The following is a 19,816-nucleotide window of genomic DNA, read 5'->3' on the forward strand; positions in this document are numbered from 1 at the left end:
TGTGACTACAGTATGCGGTTGCCGCCGCCATTTGGGGCCCCCGCCGTGGCCCCTCGTGGGGAATGCCACCCGTGGGCGCCTCTCACACAGGCCAGGCCACAGGAAATTCCCGGGGACGTGGGAAACCAGTTCAAACGCCACAACAAATCCGCGTCACACATTTTGCTCCTCCAGACAAGCTCAACCAGATTCGCTCACTACCGTTGAGCCTGCCAAACGCAAAGCACTGTACCTCCGCAGCATATCTTTGCATGCGCTACGCGTTAACTTGATGGCATGGACCTATCTGCCCTGGCTCAGCATTCCTGGCTGTGCCCGAGTGCCATTACTCCTGCAGCACCTACCCGTGCGCCTGTGGTCCTGCAAGTGCAGGCGCGTTGCGCCTACCGCCCCAGCCCCCCGCAACTGCCCGGCAGCTTGGCAGGCCCCACACCCGCGCTTGCCCACCCTGTCGCACTGTGCCACCGTATTATCAGCACGTCTTCAGCATTCTTGCCAAGCACTTTCCATCTGGCAAAAAGCGACAGCTCATATGATCACATAGCTACCTGCGTTGTGTGCCTGCGTCGACTGCACAGTGATACAGTATCGGCGCCTGAGGCGCACCTCGCACCCACCGGCTACACATCAATGGCCATTCCGCATCTAACTGCCAGACATGCTTCATGGCGTGTGCTTGCGTGTGCGGCACCTGCCTGCCACCAGCCCTGCCAGCCCGTACCCGGCCGCCCCACACCTTTGTCGCAGCCAACCAACTCGTGTCCGTGCCAACTGTGCAAGTACTGCATTGCCTGCTCCAGCCTGGCCTACTGCTCTACCATCTTGACAGCTCTGATTACTATACGCATGGTGGCCATTAAACATAAACAACCATAAGCAACTCGTGAACGAAAAAGGCGCCGTGCATGCTTGGTCACTCGGCCCGCCCCGCAATGAAGCCGCTCACGACTCGACTCACGATTGCTCCCTCGACGAATTGACGGACTGCTGCTGGTCGCTCCTCCTGCTGGGCGCATAACCTGATGCTATCGCGTGTCTACGTCTGATACGGTACCTGAGCTGCACTGTGCTGCTTCTGCTTCGCCTGCCATTGCCCCTGCCGCCCTAACCCAACTCCCAAGTCTCAATTCAGAAGGGCTGCATGGGCAGCATAGACGTGGCCACCACCATCTCAGTGGGCACGCCCTCCGCATTGCGCGCGCACTTGTCGTCAAAGTAGCAGGCCTGTGAGCGGGCACGTGAACATGCATGTGAGTGTGCGTGCGGGTGTGGGTGCGCGTGCGGGTACGAATTGGAAACGACACAGTGTGCCGTGCGGGTGCTGGGCGCGTAAGAAAGGCACAATAGGATCGCAGGTTACAACCCAGCCCTAAGACTCATGCGGGAACAAACGCGAAGCCGCGCCCTGCCCCGCCCCGCCCTGTGCTCGCTTGTGCACTCACAAAGTAGGCCTTCTTGCCGCCGCCGGGCCCCAGGATGCCCCGCGCACGGATCAGCTGCATCAGCTGGCCACCCGCGGGCGTCTCGCCGTCTGGCGCGGAGGAAGAGGAGCGCGGCGAAGGGTTGGGCCACGGTGAGAGCTGACCAACAGCATTGTACACGCATGGGCCCCAACGCCCCGTTGTCAGGAACAAGCCTCAAACCCCAGACAGAGCCCGCATACACCCGGCTCTTCAGGTTGCGCGGTTGCAGCCTGCCGGCGCCAAACCGGTCTCCGCCTCCAGCTCCGCCGCGGCCGCCGGCGGCACACCGGCGCACTCACTCACTCACCCAGGTAGCACACCAGCGAGCGGTCGGCGTTGTACACCAGCAGGGCCTCGGGCTTGGAGCCGGAGGCCAGGCTGGCCTGCAGGGGTGTGTATATATATATATATATGTGTGTGTGTGTGTGTGCGTGTGTGGTGTAGGACAGCAGCCACAGTCAGGGGACGCCGCTGCAGTGGACCCACGTCCGGCACGCTTGCAACATCGCCGCTGCTGCATTTGAACCCAGCAACGAAACACGCGCCCGGCTCACCGCCACCTCTTGCGCGTTCATGGGCTTGTGGACCTGTGGGTGGCGGGGGAATGAGGCACGGGCAACTCAGAGGCAACGGCATAGGCAAAAGACTGCGACACAAGCCGGTCGGCACCTCAACCGTGCTCGATTGTCATGGCATGTGTGCCAGACATATGCCCCGTAAAGGGCTGATGCACCTGCTCGGCAGGCTGGCGGTTTTTCCCGCGCCGTGGGAGCACAACGCCCACCAGGCCGCCAATACCCTGCTATACCGGTACAAACCATGTCTGCATGCCCTACCCCCTTGGCCGGCTTGCTTAGGGTTTTGGTATAAAGTTCCCCTTCGCAGCCTCTACATTTGCGCACACGTGGCGTATGTGCTGCCTTCCCTCCTCTGATAAGCAGCTAGCGGCAGCACCTACCTGCACCTTGACCTTGGCTGCGTGCTCGCGCGTCATGGCCGCCGCCGCAGTCGTCAGCGCCTGCCGCCGCTGGTGTTTGGTGGCGGTGAGGGTGGCGCGCCGAGTGGCCTCCTCCGGGCTGATGGCTGCAGCGCCGTGGGCATGCAGGCAGCGTATGTGTGTGTGTGTGTGTGGGGGGGGGTTGTAGATACCAGCCCAAACTACACCGAACGCAATGCAAAAGAGCGAGGAGGAGAGCGTGGCCCATGCTTTGCCAACGGAGAGGCGCTCCGGGGGGGGGACGCGGGGTGGGGCAGCGTGGGAGGACAGTGTGGCGGCGACAGGAGGAGCGCGTGCGGGACAGAGTGGGGAAACAGGGAGGGCAGGGAGGGCAGGGACACGGGGTGGCGGTGCATACGATGCGCGGCCGGCGGAGCAGGGGATGCGTGCGATGGTCACACAAGGAGGTTGTGTGCAGGTGGCAGTGGGTTCAGCCGATGTGATCCCGTTGCGTTGCCGCAGCCGCGCCGCTGCCCGGAGCCCACAACCCTGTGTCTCCACTGAGCCGACACACAGCCTAGCACGCCACCCAGGAGCCAAGACGCCAGGTCGTAGCGCCAGGCCCTCCGGGCACTCCCACACTCACGTGCCTTGCTGACGTCCGTCATCATGAGGTTGGACAGCATGCTGGCCAGGTAGGCCTGAGCGCGTGTGTGGGTGTAAGTGTGCTTAGAAGGGAAACAGAAAGTTCGCGCCCGTGTGTGTGTGTGTGTGTGTGTGTGTGTGTGTGTGTTGTGTATGTGTGTATGTGTGTGTGTGTGTGTGTGCAAGTTGTAGGATGAGCATGCCTGGTAAGATTCGGGCGCTTCATGGTCATTCATGATGTTTTGCTTGGTTGTGTTAAGCCTCACAACCCTCGCTCGGGTCCACAAACGCACCTGGTTGTTGATCAACACCGTGTCCGCCTCCGGCTCAAACAGCGGGATCCGCAGCTCCCGCGGCAGGTCGCCAATGTCCACGTCAGCGGCAGCACCGGCACCGGCACCGGCAGCAGCCGCACCAGCCTCGGCTCCGGCATCGCCGGGCACGGCGCCCGGCGGGAAGGGGAAGGGCGGCGCGGAGGTGTAGGTGGCGGCGGCGGCCTGCGCCTTGAGGCTGCCGCACTCGTGCTTGTGCGCCTTCCAGTGCTCCTGCTGGCAGGCACTGGGAGTGCAAGGTGGTGGCGAGCAAGGGTGCCTTAGCCTTAGACGGGTTGCACAGAACACGGACGAGAGAGAGAGGGCAGCGCGCTTACAGTTACACCACTGTAAACACGAGCAGCTTTGCCTTTCTCACGCGACGCAGCGGAGGCACGAATGAAGTAGCCCCGATCTAGGCGAGCAAACCCCGACCGGCCCCACCGCGGCGGGTGTGCCGCCAGGCCTCCCGGTGCTAACCCACCGGTTGCAGTAGTGCACGCCGCCCGAGCAGCCCGTGCAGGCCTTCTTTGCGCCGGACTTGCCGCAGTTAGCGCACGCCTTCTTCTTGCCGCCGCCTGCATGGCAGCCAGCAGCGGCTTCGGATCAAACTCTCATGCTAGCTCCCGTAACGAAACTGTGCGACCTCGCTTGGGGTCCAGGAACGCAGGCAAAAGCACGAAGCGGAAAGCACACGGTTGCATCGGTTGACCTGTGTGCGGATTTATGTCCCTCGCTGCACGCACACCTGGTCGCACGTTGGAGAAGTGCGCCCCGTGGATGAGAGCTTGGATCTCCGGGTGAAACCTGCATGCGGGTGAGTGAGTGAGTATGCGTGTTGTGCATGAATGGACATTGTGGAAACTCCGGGACGTGTGCATGGGCGCGCACGTGCAATGTTGCTGGCACGTGTGACAATCCCTGCCCCGCACCTGCCTCAACACCCAGCATCCTGCCCCCACCAGCTCACCCCACACCCGCACCCCGCACCATGCACCCTTCACCCGCCCACCCACCCGCACCCCGCAGCCCACACCCGCGCACCTGCAGACCTGCAATGCGGTGCAGCCGTCGTTGTCCTTGAGGTCGGCCCGCGCGCCCGCCGCCAGCAGCAGCTTCACGGACTGCACCTGGGCGTTCATGACCGCGGACACCAGCGGGTAGGTGCCGTATCTGCGGGCGTTTATGTGTATGTGTTAAAGAGCACAAGAGTAACAAAACGCGTAGGACAGCGTATGCGATGCAGGAGTGTATGCGTGTGTGTGAGTGTGGGTTTTCAAACACGGCACGAAAGCCCGCCCACACGTGTGTGTGTGTGTGGGGGGGTGCGAGGTTGGATGCAAGGTGAATGCGTAGATGGACGGTGGGTGCAGTGCCGGGACCCATGGAAACATACAGTTCACAAGCGGAGACATGCCAAGGACCTCACGACCCAGCGCCGCTGGCATGGAGCAACCTTCCGTCCCAGTTGGCCACTTCAACCGGTGACACGCCGTGGGGTTTCATTCCACTTGCCACAGGTCAGTTCCAGCAGCCCGCTCGGCAACCCGAACATTTAGTCCCCGGTGCCTCTGCCTGCCTGCCCGGCTTCCTGCCCGCCCCCGCACCCGCCGCACCTGTCCTGCAGGTTGGGGTCGGCCCCCGCATCCAGCAGCATCTGCGCCAGGTCCAACACCGTGTGGTGGGCTGCGTGCGGGCGCAGCAGCGGGCGTTGGCTTGGGAGCGGGAACACAACGAAAGGATAGGAATGCCTGGCTGGGTTAGCTTAGGGGCGGCGCAGGCAGACTTGTCGAGGCGTCACACAGGGACGTCAAGGAAGAAGGGGGTAGCTGCTGGCCCAACCAGGCGCACGCGGCACAGCTGAAAACTCATACCGAAACAAACCAATGAACTAAGCCTTTATGAAGGCGCTTCACACACGTACGGTACACGCGCACACATATACACATTCAGCTCACACATGGAAGCCGCGTGCAGCTGCTGCCGCACCTGTGGCGTGGTGCAGCGCCGTCCAGCCCGCCGCGTCCTTGCCGTCCACCCGGCACCCCGCGTCCAGCAGCAGCTGCAGGCAGCGCCGGTGCTGCGTGCCGCGCTCCGCGTCGGAGGCGGTGCGCTGCGTGGCGGCGGCAGCAGGCGGCGGGACAGCAACCAAGCTCTGACACACGCATGGTCCCTCCACGCGCTGCCCGCAACACGTCTTTCACCGCCCGTGCCCTTCCCAGTACCCCAAAAGCAGTTTGCACACGCTATTCGATCGTTTCGCTTAACCAACACCAACACGGCGCCGACACGTGGCGCCCACACGTGGCGCCCTACGCACGCACGTCGGGTATCTGGCCGTCGGCGCCGCGCTGCCGCTGTGCGCCGCTGATGACCACCGCCACAAGCGGCAGCCGCGCCTCCAGCGCCCGCAGCTGCAGGTCCGCCGGCTGGAAGGCGCGGGAAAAGGCCCTGCAGGCGCGTTTTCCAATTTGGGTCGGGTAGGGCGTTTGGGGTTCGCCGTGCTGTGTCGCATGGCTCTGCGCAGGCGGGGTCAAGGGTGCTGCACTGGTATGAGCCCTGGACCTGTTGTGCCCGCCCACGCCTTCCATCGTCGCCACCCAGGATTGCACAGCCGGCCACCCCGCCGCACCCACTCGAAGTCTCCGCTGTAGCCGTGCTTGAAGGCGGGGCTGGGCCAGGGCGGGCTGCCTTCCATGGACAGGCCAGTCTGAGGGGAGGGAGAAAAGGACAAGGGCTTGACAGTTGTTTTTGTGTGCATGTGTGTGGTTGCGGCAGCACGGGTACATGGCAAGGCAGGCACAGGCAACGTGTCCCGCGCGCATCTGGCATATGGTCATGTACGACTGCCGGTGCGTGTGGGGAAGGCGCCCCCCCCCAAAAGAGGACACTCCTGCCCTCCTGCAGCTGTGATACGGTACTGTGCGACCCCACCCCGCTGCATGGCCCCCACCCCGCCGCACCTACCCTGCCCTGCATGTCTCGCAGCGGCCGGTCCGAGCCGTTCATGCCGCGCACTGGCCGCTGGTCGCCGTCGTCCTCCTGCGCGGCGACATGGCCTTCAAGTTCAAGCTTCCACCATGCGGCCATGCCCAAACCCAGAGGCGCATACGGGCCACGCCCAGCCCCGAGACTGTAGTTGCACAGTGGCCACTTGAGCCCATATGCGTGCCTCACCTCCCAATTTCTTCCACAGCCTTCCGTCCAGCCTCTCACCCTCCCACATACCCGCTCGCGCCCTTTCGCACCTTGCGCAGCCGCTCCAGCTCCTCCTGCAGGAAGCCGTTGTGCGGGTCCACCGCAAGGCCGGCCCGCAGCGTGCACTCCGCATCGCCCGGCCTGTTGGGTGCGGCAGGAGAGCACAAGGGGGAAGGTTCGACACTATGCAAGCGATGGTGGGTGTTTACTCCTGTGAAACGCGGGTCAGTCCAAGCAGGCTAGCTGACCTACATCCCGACCAAGTGATACCCAGGTTCTTGATCGTGCCCGTGTCACCGCAGAGGGACAAACCGCACCTGATGAGACCCAGCTGCGCAGCGGCTTTCCTGCCGTACGCCTTGATGAAACCCGGGTCCAGTTTGAGGCACTCCCCAGCGGCCTGCAGCGCCTCACCCCACTGCTTGAGGTTCACATGTGCAGCAGCTAGGTTTGACCACAGCACAGCGCTCTCGGGGCAGACGCCGATGGCTCTGCAAGAACGTAAAGAGGGAGCGCATGCCAATGTGTGTGCTGACTCCACGCTGACTCCAGACTGCACTTCAGACGCGCCAGAGCAGATCTGCCCCCGGCGGCTAAAGTCTTCTTTATATTGTCATATATGTGACATACAGCTGATGAGAATGGTAGAAGGGCGATGATATGTCCTGCCGCCAAAACTGCTTAACCGTGCCCAGTGACACCAGTGTTTCAAAGGCCTCACCGTTTGTAAGCATCAGCAGCGTTCACAAAGTCTCCGGAACCAAAGTACTTGTTGCCTTCGGCTTTGAGCTCTTCTGCCGCTAATGGCAAGGTGGAAGGAGAAGCCATTCCTTACAGACGTTGCGCTAACCGCCCGAAACGGCAGCTGTGTCTATAAATGCCTATATCGTTAGCATGATTTGGGGCAGCCTCCGGGGATTGAGCTTCTCGCGGGTGATTAGCTTTACGGCGCTGCGATGAGTCCAAACATCAAGAACCAAACAGCAGAGAAGCATACACTGTAGACGTTGAAATTAATACTTTCTATATAATAATGCTACTCAAATGCTAACCTGGAGTCAGCTGCACTTCGAGCTTGACACACAAGCACCCTAGCCTTTGTCATTGCTATCTGAGCTATGTACTACAAAGCATTATGTTGAAGTCAATGCGGGAACCAAAAACGATGGGTCGATAAGAAAGTTGTCCGTGGCGAGCTTATCCGGCTGGCCAAACCCGGGCAATCATAAAGCCCATAATGCAGCCGGATACTGAAGTAATTTCTGGCGGCTTCAGGTGGGATACGGGGTTTGCAGCGATGGGAGTCCAATGGCCACGGCTGCCCTTAAAATACCAAGCTTTGCCTCGCGCTGCCGTCCGTAACATGTTTAGCTCGGGGGCTTGGAGTAGGAGGGGTTTGAGTGCGCGAACGGGTGGGGGAGGGCCTACTGGACTTCGCTGGGAGGTATCAGGGGCACCTCGCTCGTCACCACAGCCCCTTCTTGCACCAAACACATGCAGATGGGAGTCCAGCAACATCAAGATTGCTGCGGACGTGCCGCCGGAGCTGCTGGAGGTGCAGCAGCAGCCGGCGCGGCGCGGGCAGAAGCCGTTGGTGCAAGGTAGGGCTGGCCTGAAGCGGTGGCGTACTGGATTGGCGATGCTGGGCCGATGAGTGACCATCCACTTGTTTACCAGATAGCAGTCCTGCTACAGCTCTGTGCCTTCGCCCACCATTCCGGGTTATCTTAAGTGCATCGGGTTGCATGGCTAATGCGCGTGTTGTGCCCCACACAACTCCCCGGTGTGCGTTGTGCAGGCATCCCGATTCCGCCGCTGAACCTCAAAGCCAAGGAGCTGCAGCAGCAGCCAGCACTGGACCCATGGGAACACGCCGAGCTGCACCAGCAGCAGCTACAGTCAAACCAGCAGCCACAGCCCGGCGGCAGTAGCAGCCGAGCCGCTGGCGCACCCGCCGGCGTGCCGCCGCTGCCGCCCAGCGCACGCACCGGCACGCCTCCTCGCACGCCGCGCACACCGCGCACGCCCGGCGGCGGTGGCACCGCCCGCAGTGGCACGGCCGGCAGCGCCCGCGGCGGCGACCTCGCAGGCACGCCGGCGTCGCGCAGCGGCAGCCGCGGCCGCCAGCGCTACGGAGCCTGGTACGTGCCGCCCAAGGAGTGGGCCAACGTGTTCGGCGCGGACGCCAGCGGCGCCGCAGGCGCCGCCGCCGCCGCCGCAGGCGCGGCCGTCGGCGGCAGCCGGGGCGGCAGCCCCCGCCGCGCCGGAGGCGGCGGCAGCGGCACGGGCATGGCGCAGACTGGCGGCGAGGCTGCTGCTGCATTAGCGGGCGGCCGTGAGTTGGACCACTTGGCGGTGGAGCTGGGTGCCAGCTACACGGCACGTGTGTACAAGGACTACCTGGCGGCGCAGGGCTTGAGGCCGCCGGCGGTGCTGGAGCGGGCGGGCACGCCCACGGAGGAGCAGATCCAGGCGCGGCAGATGGAGATCGCGCGGGCCGAGCAGCTCAGGCGCGAGCAGGAGCGCCGCAACGCGGCGGAGGCCTGGCTGCCGGGTGGCGGCGGAGGGGGAGGGGGAGGGGGAGGAAGCGGAGGTGTGAGCTCTCGTCTAGCGTTGGACGGGCTGATTGCGGCGCGGGCGGCGGCGCTGAATGACCAGGCCGGGGCCGGCAGCGCAGGCGGTGGCCCGCGGTCGGCGAGGAGTGCTGGCGGCGCGCGGCCGTGGCCTGCCGGCGGGTCCAGCCCGCGGCGCGACATCATGCCGACGGCTATGTCCACGGCCATGCAACCAGTGGCGGCGGCCCAAGCGGCGGCGGCGGCGGCGGTGCCAGTGGCGACGCCAACGCCAGCGCCAGCGGCGGCGGCTCAGGCTGGCGGCGCGTCTCGCTCGGGCAGCTCTCAGGCCGCGCGTGGAAGCGCCTCACAGGTGGCAGTCAGCGCCCCGTCACCAGCGGCAAGGGCGGAGGGCAGCGCCAGCGCTAGCGAAGGGCAAGCCGGGTCTGCCGCGCCAGCGGAAGCATCGCCCTTGGTCACGTCGACGGGCGCCACGGAGGCGGGCGAAGCCGCCGCCGCCGCCTCTGCGCCCGCCAGCGCGCCCGCCACGGACCGCCCAATCAGCCAGGAGAGCGCCGTGACCAACGGCAGTTGGAACAACGGTTCAGAGGATTACTTCAGTGCGGCGGCGGCGGCGGCCGCCGCCTCCACCAGCGGTGGAGTGGAGGTATCGGCGGAGTCGCTGACCCTGTCTGCCATGGTGGCAATGACGGCGGCGGTGGCGGCGACGTCTCAGGGCCCGCGCGGCTCGGACTGGGTGGAGACACTTGATGAAGTGATGGCGCCGGCGCTGAGGGCCAAGATCCGACAGATGCTGGGGGCGCAGGTAGGGGGCTGTGAGGGTGGGGGCTGTGAGGGTGCGGGCTGTGGGAGCGCGCGTGTGTGTGGGGAAAGCAGGGGGAGGGAGGGCACTACGTGTGTGTGGGGTGCTCCCCAGGGCTGAGGATTGGGTCGGAGCTCAGCAGCCTGTGTTGAATCCGTTGATGCTCATGCGCCGTACAACGCCAGCAGCAGAGTCTTGTGCGTTGTGTGAGCGTAACTCCAACATGCTTGCAGTGCCAATTCGCGGAATACCGATGTCCATGACACCTCACTGCCCGCCCCCGCCACTTGCCCGGCCCAGGACGCCATGATAGCGCACCGGGCGCGCATGCGGGCGTACGAACAGGAGCGAGCACGCCTCTCCCGCGCCCTAGGCGGAGCCGGCGGCCTGACTGAGTCGGGCGTGCGTGCACTGTTGACGCTCGCGGCCCCTCCGGGCCGCCGCGGCGGCGCTGCCGTGTCGGCACTTGTGCCGTCCACGCAGGCGCCGCTGCCCAGCGAGCCCAGCAGCCCGTCTACGATGCGGCCGCAGACGTCGTGTCGCTCGCCCAAGCGCGTGCAGCTCTACACCGGCAGCGGCGGCGGCGCAGCCGACGGTGACACGTACAGCGGCGCACTGCCGGAGCCCGCGTCGCCGTCGGCGATGGGTGGTGCCGCCACCGCCGGCGCCGGCGGCCTGGCGGCGCAGGCGTCTAGCAGCTCTGTGTTTGGGCTGGCGGGCAGCGGCCTGCCGCCGTCGCCATCGCGTGCATCGAACGCGGCGGCGGTGCGGCGGGTGGCGGTGGCGGCGCCGCCGGGCGTGCCCGCCCCCACGGCGGACCTGGAGCAGGCGCGGCGGCGCATGCGGGCGCTGCCAGGCACCTTGTACGACCTGACGGCGCTGCAGCTGCTGGTAGAGAAGCTGCCCAACACCACACGCGCTGAGCGGGGCACAGACCGCACGCGAAACAGCGTCAACGGCCCGCCCACCGCCCGGACGTCGCCGCCGCCGCCAGCGCTGGCGCGCAGCGCTAGTGGGCGTTACGGCCACGTGCTGCCGCCGCGCGCCACCAGCCCAATCAGCAGCCTGGCGGCGCGCGGTGTCGGCGGCGGCGGCGGTGTCGTTGGCGGCGCCGCCGCCGCCTGGGGTGAGTCGGTGGCGCATGCGGCTCTGGCCGGCTTCCCCAGCGGCGCCGCGGCAGCGCTGCTGTCGGGCACTGGCCCCGGATCACCGCAACGGCAGCAGGCGCGCGCTCGGGCTGCGTCGCCGCTGGGACAGCGTGCGCGCTCCCCCAGCCCCACGCACCTGGCGGCGGCGTCCGCCGCAGCCGCCGCCAACGTCGGCGCCGGGCGGAGCCGGAGCAGCAGCCCTCGGCCCTTTTCCAAGGAGCCTTCGATGGCGATGCTGCTGCCGCCGGCGCCGGCGCTGCCGCAGGCGCTGTTCGCGCCGCCGCCCGCCATCGCCGCCTCGAGCAGCGTGGCCGGCGGGCTGGGGGGCTCGGGCTCGGAGCCAGACGTGCCGCTGGCAGTGCAGGTGATGATGGAGCTGACGCCCGGAGCCGGTGGAGCAGCAAGTGGAGGCGGCGGTGGCGGTGGCGGTGGCGGTGGCGGTGGCGGGCTGGGCCTCAGCAGCAGTGTAGCGTCGCTGGCGCCGTTGAAACACGCGTCGTCTCACAGCGCCCGCCAGCTGCGGGCGTCTGATGGTGCCGCCGCCTACAACCTCCGCGGCAGCGCCAGCGCCGGCGCAACGCAGGCACAGCTATTGATGCCGCGTGACGCACAGGTGCCGGCGCGTCACGCCGCCGCCGCGACCGTGTTCGCGCCGTCGACGCCGGAGCTGGATGCGGCGATTCAGCTGGCGGCGGATGCGGTCCTGGCAGTGCTGGGCAGGGAGGCGTCCGAGCTACTTGCCGGCAAGCCCCGTCCCGGTCAGGAGGCACAGGGAAGCGGTGGCGACTTCGCCGATGCAGACGCGGAGGCAGCAGCCGCAGCCGTAGCGGCGGCGGCGGATGCTGCCAGCAGGCTCCTGCGCGGGCGCTACCAACTCCCGCCTGAAAACTCCCTACCGGCGCGCCTGAGCGGCCCGGCGGCGGCGGCGCGCGACGGTGGCGGCGCGCACAGCTTCGCGCCCGGCCAGGTCGCCGCCTTCGCCGGCCCTGCCGCGCCGCCGGTGCAGGTCAACCCGCCGCCGGCGCCACCGGCTGTGTCGGCGGCGCTGCGCGGCGTGCTCAGCAACGCACAACTGCCCGGGCTGCCCTCGGAGCGGAACTACTTGGCCATCAGCGCCGCCAGCACCCCGGGGCGCATGCAGGCGCCGCCGCCGCCGTCCGGCCCCGCGGCGGACCTGTACGCGATGGGGCTGCTGCCAAACCCCTCGCTCGTGCGGTGTGCCATGGCCGCCCCGGCCGCGTCAGGCCGAAGCGGAGGTGGAGGTGGAGGCGGAGGCCGGAAGAAGGGAGGGGGAGCAGGAGGAGGCGGTGGAGGTGGAGGCGGGGCGGGCAGCCGTGGAGGGAGTGGTGGAGCGGGCGCGAGGGCCGGGCCGCTGGCGGCGCTGCCGCTGGCGGCGCTGCCTGCGGGGCATCGGCTGCCCCCCGCGGCCTTCAGCAGCTCGTTGCCGGCGTCGCCACACCTGCGCCAGTACCAGCCGCACCACCCGCACCTGCAGCCCATCGCGGTGCAGCAGAAACAGCAGCAACAGCAACAGCAGCAGATGCAGATGCAGGCCCGCGGCGCCGCCGCCCTCTCCTCCACCGCCCCGCCTGGTGCCTTTGTAGCGAACGCCGCCACCATGGCCGTGCACAGCCACAGCCACTCCTCCCACGCCTTCCTGCCCTCAGCCGCCGCACCGGACCTGTACGTGCCCACGCCCGCCTCGACGGCCTCGGTGGGACTCATCCCCCCGCCCACACGCCAGCCGCCGCCCGCGCACCTGCTGCTCAGCTCCGGCCATGCGCACCACCTGCAGCAGCTCATCCGCGACCTCGACCCCAACGCCGCGACCTCGCCCTCCGTCGATAACTCCCTGAGCGGCGTTGCGTCCCAAGGCACCGCCTACGCCTACCCGCACGGCACCACGCCGCCCGGGGTCCTGGCCGTGCCCGCCTCACCCACCTTCTCCGCAGCTTCCTACTCCCTCCCCTCCTACTCCGCACCCGCCAGCCCGGCCGCCGGCACCACCGCCTCCGGCGGCGCGGGTCGCAGCCGCTCGCCGCAGCCGCTGGCGTACGTGCACACGGCGCCGCACGCTGCGCCGGGCTCGCCGACGCGGCGGGCGGACGCGGCGGAGGCGGCGGCGATGGCGGCTCGGTCGCGGCTGGGGCGGTCGGGCCCTCTTGACCTGCAGCACATGCTGGGCGTGGACGTGCCGCCCATGATCCTGCAGGCCCGGTGATCGGGTGATCGGGTGATGGATCAGGCCAAGTGGCGCCGCGGCCCGGGGCGTGGTGGACTGGAGGAGGTACGGGTAGCTGTGGATGCAGGGTTGGTGCCTGATGGCGGGGCAGGTACCTGTGTGTCATTAGGAAGGCGTGTAGGCATGGCGCAGACTGGAGCGGCTTCGGGCGCCCCAGGGCAGGGCAAGTTGGCTCATGCAGTGCGCTGCATGATCAGAAGCAGGATGGTTGTATAGGAAGTCTGTGTCTGTGAAACCGCACTACGATGCTCGTGTTTCTTTTGAATACAGCTGGAGGCACAGTACTGCACTGCAACAGGACAGCGAAGAATCAAACAGCAGGCATTACACATAATGTCGAGTGCGTGCCCGCGTGAACCCCGTTGCCGGGGCCAACGCTGTAATCTCACAGCGCGTCTCGCAAGTCCAGGTCCGGATTGGTCCAAATGTAACTACAGCCCACAAATGCATTCAACAGGGCCTCACTCTTCAAGAAAATTTGTGCCAATCATTCACATCGTACAGTTGTCCGTATAGACGCACAGGGCATCACAGTCTGTGCTGACCCAAATTGAGTTTTGTCAACACACCACACAACGCCACTGAGATCTCACATCATATACGGCGGCCCTGCCTGAGAGCTGTTGCCAACTAACAAAACTCAACAGCAGTTCAGCAGTAACGCAAGAGCCGTTGCGCCACCAATCGACTCGTACGGCCCGAATCCCACGGCGACGGTTCCGCGTCGCCGTGCCTTATTCCGCGTGTTCACTCAAACCGCCGCAACGGTCCGCTCCCGGTCAATGTGCCCCAAGCCATCATCCGCTTAGCTGCTGTCCAAAGCAGCAGACGACCTGCCCGCAGCTGGCCCCGCATCCTGGCGCCACCTGTGCAGCCTCGGTCGGTCGCTGCCATGCGCCATCGGATGCCGTCCGCCCTCTCCACCGCTGTGTGATACACTTGCAGCCGCCTCGCCACGGCTTACAGATTACCAACATCCAGCCAACAAGCCGGTGCAGAGCTGTTTACCTGTACACGGACAGGTCAATGTAGCCGGCTGCCACGGCAATGCCCAGGAAGATGAAGGGGAAGAAGATAGCCAGGACGCCGATGATGGCCAGGGGGTCCTGCGGGTGCGAAAGAGTGCAGTGCGGCGTTTAGTTAAGCTTTCCCAGCTTCGTGTTGGTCCAGCAGCACGACGGTCACAAGGTGTGGAGGTCCGAGGGTCAAAGGGCTGCCAAGCGTGCGATGGCACAGCTAGTAACACGTGTGGCCTTATCGTCCTGTGGCTGAGAGCGTGAGGCTGTTGAAGCACTTGCCTTCATGGGGTTGCCGCCCTCGGCCTCGCCCTTGCTGCTCCAGTACTGCTCCGGCTCCTGCTCACGCGAGATGAACTTCTTGCCGCTGGTGGTGCCTGTCAGTAAGCAGGACCACATAGTGCACATGAATGAGGCACCGAGAGGGTAAAGGATTGTGATGTGGGGAAACGACTTGAAATGCAGTCACACGAAGCCAGGGTTCCGTAAACTCCACCCGCTCCACCCTTCCGCGTGTGGTGCGCAAGCGGTTCCATGCATGGCCGATCAGCAGCTCATATCAATTCAGCTCCGCTAGCATACGCATTCCCTGCACCCCGGCCAAGCTAGCTAGCCAATTACTTTGTTATAGACCATGTCGCATGCCCCACGCAAGCCGCAAGCGTGCGCGCATTGAGACCATCTCATGTAGCTATATCTTAACAGCATTTGTCCGAGGCATGTCGAGCCCGACGCGTCCCAGACCGCTGGTTGTGTGGTCGGCAAGTGGCGCGCGAACGCTGACACAGCGGCTGCTTGGGGCCCGCAATCCAAGACACACAGCTTACCGGGCTTGCCATCGGGGCCCAGAAGCGCGCGAACTTGCAGGGAGCGGCGAGCGACGCGAGGCGCCACAGCCACCTGCGAGGTCTGCAGGCGACGCGCCACCGACGACGACGCGGGCTTCAGAGCGATCATGGCCATTTTGTTGTATGTACTGCAGGCGACTGAATATGTGATAGAGACCAGCGAGTCGCTCTTTTTTAGACCAGCTCCGCATGGAGTCGCGATCCAGCATCATGGGGAGGCCTGGGCTTTCAATTATTATCCTTTGCTGATAAGTACACTGTACCGTATAAAATAAAACGACAGGAATGCGGCGCGCTTCAGGCCCTTGGTTTCGCTGAACTGTCAATCGTTTCGGTGTTTGGCGAGAGTACCCAGACCCTTCACGGAAACGAACACTATTAATGCTGGAGTGGTAAACTATGGCTACGCGACATTTTGCGAATCGGCTCCCGGACCTGGTGCCTGGTGCAGCCCCTTCGTCGGCAGCTGTTGTCCCCCGATCAACTCTCCTGGCCAGCTTTCAAGAGACGCTCGCAGCTGTAAACGCGTATCACGGGCACAGCCCAACCGTGTACACTGGCACCGCGGGCGTCGCTTTTGCACTATGGCACGCGCGGCGGAGCCTGCAGCGCGGCTGCCAACAATACCAGCCACCCGGCGCACACGGCGGGGCAGCGGCGGCCCCCGCGGCTCCCCTGGCGCCGGCGCAAGGGGTAAACGATATCGAAACCCTGCCGACTGAGCTTCCATCGACGCTTCTGGCGGCAGCACTGGAACATGGACGCGAGGCCCTGGCCGGCCTTAAAAAGAAGGTGGGTTCCATGGCGCGTTGCGGGTGCGTGTGAGCGGGCTGCCGCGGCGGGACAGCCGCCGATCCCTGATGCTGTATCATACATACCTCTTTTGTCCCGCGAGCCGATCTCACCGTGTACGCCCTTACGCACTGCGACGCAGCACCTGGCAGTTAGGCGTATCCTCTATCCTGACCGCCGTTAACAGGGTGCGTCACTCTCGACGGGGCCTCGCGGTGCCAGCATGCCAGACGGCGGCGCCGGCGTGCACATGACCGCGGCGCTGGTGCTGCATGATGCCGCGGTGGAGGCGGCAGCGGCAGCGGGGTCAGGAGCAGCAGGAGCACAGGGGGCAGGCACGGGTGGTGGAGGCGGCGGTGGCCAGGCAGCGGAGGCGGCCGCGGCGCTGCTGGCGGAGCGGGACGAGCACGTGCGGTCGTTTCTGGACTCGTACCCCGAGGCGATGGACTCGGAGAATGACGAGTTCTTGTACGGCCGGGCTGGCTACCTGCAGGCGCGTGATGTGTGGTGTGGTGTGGGATGGGATGGGGTGTGGGACATGGGAGTGGTGTGCTGCAGCCAGGAGCATTGGCAGGTTTCAGTTGTAAGCGGTGTCGAGACATGCCGCTCAACTGCGGTCAGGGAAAATGGCGCTGCGTACTCCGACATGTGTCGAGGCTTGAGGGCCAATGCTGGCCAGCGCTCTGTGGAACTTCTGGTCTGACGCGCGCGGCGCCCTGCCAACGAACTCAACTGCCAAACAGGGCGCACAGCTGCTGAACGCGGCTATAGGGCCGGGCACCATCCCGGACGAGATCATTGAGGGCGTGGCCACGGAGATGCTGGAGTCAGGTGTGTGCGTGTGTATGTATGTATGTGTGTGTGTGTGTGTGTGTGTGTGTGTGTGTGTGTGTGTGTGCGCGCGTGCGTGCGTGCGGGCGGGCGGGCGGGTATATGCGTGTCATGTTGGAGAGCACAAGGAAAAAGAGCGAAAGGAAGCAGCGCACGGATGCGGGCCTGTGTACGTGTGTAGCTCATACAATGTGGTATGCCTAGCAACGGCGCCTTGCACCAGCTCATTAGGACTAGCGCATCATGTGCGCTCCCCGGCACCTTGCTTGTGGTTTCAAGCCCCTGAACTCGCCGGCATTCCGCGCGTGCCCCGCGCACCCCTGGCACACACACTCGCCCAGGCCGTGAGATGGCGGAGCGGCTGCGCTGGCGCCGCACCGACACGCCCGCGCCGCCGCTGTTCTACATGTGGCCGGGGCGCGAGCGCGGCGAGCCCTACCTGGGCGCGGCGCACGGCATGATGGGCATCTTGTTCATGCTGCTGCACTGCGGGCCCGCCATCTTGGAGGTGGAGGAGAACCGGCAGCAGCTGCGCGCCTGCCTCACGTGAGACGATGTGGAGCGGGGTGGTGGGGTGGTGGGGTGTGGGATGTGTTGAAGGGCGGCAAGAGGCACGACCGAAGGGGCCTCCTGGCTGCACGCCACACGGCAGCGCGGGGCCCACATTGCGGCGGCAATTGTGAGTCTGTCGTGACCCCGACCCTGCCATCATTGCCGCACGGCTGCTGCTGCTGCCGCTGCCGCTGCAGGTATGTGGCGAGTCACGAGAAGGACGCCCCCGGCTGCAGCGCGCGCGGCGGGCACTACCCCACCAAGATGGCTATGTCGCCGCCCGAGCCGCCGCCGCCCGGGGAGGCGGGCGGCGCAGCAGCCAAGACACTGGTGCACTGGTGTCACGGCGCGCCCGGAGCCGTCTTCCTGTGGTGCAAAGCGCACGAGGTCCGTGTGTGTGTGTGCATGTGTTTGTTTGTGTGATTGTTAGGGAGCACAGGGGAAGAAACACGCAGGACTATGTATGCATGTGTGTGTGTGTGTGTTGGGGATGTGGTGTTTTTATGCCGCCATATGGCGTGCTGATGTGCAGCACAAAGCGTTACACACGCCAGCACATGTGCCCGCACAAACAACCACGCGCAGGTGTTTGGCGATGCGGAGTACCTGGCGGCGGCACGGCGGGCGGGGGAGGTGGTGTGGCAGCTGGGGCTGCTGCGGAAAGGGCACGGCCTCTGCCACGGCACCAGGTGCGTTCGTGTGTTAAAGAGCACAAGCGTACGTGTTAAAGAGCACAAGGAAAACATTGTGCAAAGACAGTGTATGCGATGCAGCAAAACGACGATTTACGGATGCTACCTGAAGTTACCTCGCATACTGCCGCTGTGAGCCGCCGGTCTTATTAACCGAAAATCGCGCAACCCCCGCTACTCTAACCTTGAGGGGGAATAGTGCCCGAGCGTTCGTGTGTGTGCGCGCGTGCAGCTGTGTCCGTGCACGTTCCTTGCCATACATCACACACAATGCTCATCATTCCACACGGCTCACCGCGCAGCGGCAACGCCTACGCGCTGCTTGCGCTGCACCGGGCCACGGGCGGCGGGGAGGCGGCGGTGTGGCTGCACCGGGCGCGGCAGTTCGCGGGCCACGTCAGCGGCGCCGAGGGCCGCTCCGTGTTTGACACGCCCGACAGGTGGGGGAGAGGTCGTGTGCACCCGTCCCATTGGGCGGAGGGAGGGTTTCCCAGTCCTTGTCAAACATAAATTGCAAACACATGAGGAGCTGGGACGCAGCCTGTGTGAGAGGGGGACGCACCGGGCCTGGGACACACCTGGGTGAAAGGGCCCCACTGGGTGCAGTGCGCTAGCTCCCACGGCACACTTGCAGGGGCGGGCGGTTCTGTGTGAGCCTGCCGCGCACAGCAACTTCCGGCCCACGCTCGGCGTTGTGGCTCGCCGCTCAACTGCCTGCTTGCAATCCGCGGCATAGAGCACAAGCAACTGACCCCTTCCCCTGTTCCCATTCCCATGCCTGGAATCCCCCCACCGTGAACACCGGGACACCTGTTACGGTGGTGGCAGGCCGCTGTCGCTGTTTGAGGGCCGGGCGGGTGTGCTGTGCCTGCTGGCGGACCTACTGGCGGACGACGGCGGCTCACACGGCTCGCGCTTCCCCGCCTTCGAGCTGCCGCCGCCAACCCGCGCGTGATGCAGCGCGGCTCAGTGTGTATGTGCACGCGTGTGTGTTGAACTTGGCAAGAGGAAGTGTGTGAGATGGGTGGGTGTGTAAAGCAACCATATGTGGTTTGACACGTGCACGACGCCGCATGTTAGTTCCGTGATGTGTTGTTCTGGGCACGATTTATAGGTTGCCTGGAGGTGTTGGATGTCGGCGAGTGGTGTGTTGCCAGTGCGGTGGTCGTGCCTGTGGCTCTGTGTGATTGACTGCTCGAATGTTGAGGGGAGGACATCAGGACCCTGTTCCGCCAGCACCCTCCTGTGACCCCGGAGGGCTTGGATAATTCTTAATCACACCTGCAGAGGCCCGGGCCGAGTGACCGCAAGACGGTGGGCTTCATCTTGGATTCTGAATGTGTAGCAATTCAAGCTGGAGAGTGGTTAGGAGGAACAAGTTCAACTTACGTACATGTGTTGTGACCCGACTCGGTGCAAGCAGTTGCGCTCCTCACATGCCGGCACGCCGTCACCGGCCGCCCAAGTATAAGACTTGCATGCCGGCCTCTTCGCTGATGTCGTCCAGACGGTCAGAAGTTTTGCCATGCATGAAATCCACTAGTCCTTAACCGGCTGCTGTCGTCAGCGACATTGCGTACGCCGTGTGGTCAACGCCACGTATCGCATCGTATCGCGTCGCAGGATCGCAATCACATACCAGTAGCCCTCCTTTACTCAGTTCCTTATACCACCCCGCCCCTGGGCTGCAACACACCAACACAAATCACTGACGGCCCAGCCGCGTCAGTTGGTCACACATGCATACGGTGTAATGGTGTATCCTG

The 19,816-nt window shown here is 65.0% G+C and overlaps 4 protein-coding genes across 4 annotated transcripts; 2 read left to right on the plus strand and 2 right to left on the minus strand.

Annotated features, from left to right (window-relative positions):
* CHLRE_03g151100v5 (uncharacterized protein) lies at positions 1 to 7,493 on the minus strand. The gene is made up of 18 exons (XM_043060513.1): positions 7,276 to 7,493; positions 6,872 to 7,045; positions 6,605 to 6,695; positions 6,324 to 6,398; positions 5,993 to 6,066; positions 5,681 to 5,807; positions 5,346 to 5,469; positions 4,973 to 5,042; positions 4,401 to 4,529; positions 4,105 to 4,163; positions 3,841 to 3,934; positions 3,339 to 3,603; positions 3,047 to 3,101; positions 2,422 to 2,546; positions 2,018 to 2,050; positions 1,771 to 1,846; positions 1,443 to 1,531; positions 1 to 1,224 (listed from the first exon to the last, which is right to left on the minus strand). The coding sequence occupies exons 1-18, from the start codon at positions 7,380 to 7,382 to the stop codon at positions 1,129 to 1,131; spliced, it is 1,863 nt and encodes a 620-aa protein (XP_042925642.1). The 5' UTR covers positions 7,383 to 7,493; the 3' UTR covers positions 1 to 1,128.
* A 100-nt stretch (positions 7,494 to 7,593) lies between these two features.
* On the plus strand, positions 7,594 to 13,625 carry CHLRE_03g151150v5 (uncharacterized protein). The gene is made up of 4 exons (XM_043060514.1): positions 7,594 to 7,829; positions 8,055 to 8,155; positions 8,353 to 9,932; positions 10,230 to 13,625. Exons 1-4 carry the CDS (start codon positions 7,792 to 7,794, stop codon positions 13,296 to 13,298), a joined length of 4,788 nt encoding a protein of 1,595 aa, XP_042925643.1. The 5' UTR covers positions 7,594 to 7,791; the 3' UTR covers positions 13,299 to 13,625.
* Positions 13,626 to 13,631: 6 nt separating this feature from the next.
* Positions 13,632 to 15,353, minus strand: CHLRE_03g151200v5 (uncharacterized protein). The gene is made up of 3 exons (XM_001695498.2): positions 15,163 to 15,353; positions 14,618 to 14,712; positions 13,632 to 14,425 (listed from the first exon to the last, which is right to left on the minus strand). The coding sequence occupies exons 1-3, from the start codon at positions 15,296 to 15,298 to the stop codon at positions 14,324 to 14,326; spliced, it is 333 nt and encodes a 110-aa protein (XP_001695550.1). The 5' UTR covers positions 15,299 to 15,353; the 3' UTR covers positions 13,632 to 14,323.
* A 100-nt stretch (positions 15,354 to 15,453) lies between these two features.
* On the plus strand, positions 15,454 to 19,816 carry CHLRE_03g151250v5 (uncharacterized protein). Its single transcript, XM_043060515.1, has 8 exons — positions 15,454 to 15,975; positions 16,163 to 16,468; positions 16,719 to 16,806; positions 17,148 to 17,352; positions 17,556 to 17,745; positions 17,944 to 18,047; positions 18,353 to 18,490; positions 18,879 to 19,816. The coding sequence occupies exons 1-8, from the start codon at positions 15,583 to 15,585 to the stop codon at positions 19,003 to 19,005; spliced, it is 1,551 nt and encodes a 516-aa protein (XP_042925644.1). The 5' UTR covers positions 15,454 to 15,582; the 3' UTR covers positions 19,006 to 19,816.

Source organism: Chlamydomonas reinhardtii, chromosome 3 (genome assembly GCF_000002595.2).
Source record: "Chlamydomonas reinhardtii strain CC-503 cw92 mt+ chromosome 3, whole genome shotgun sequence".
Lineage (NCBI taxonomy): Eukaryota > Viridiplantae > Chlorophyta > Chlorophyceae > Chlamydomonadales > Chlamydomonadaceae > Chlamydomonas > Chlamydomonas reinhardtii.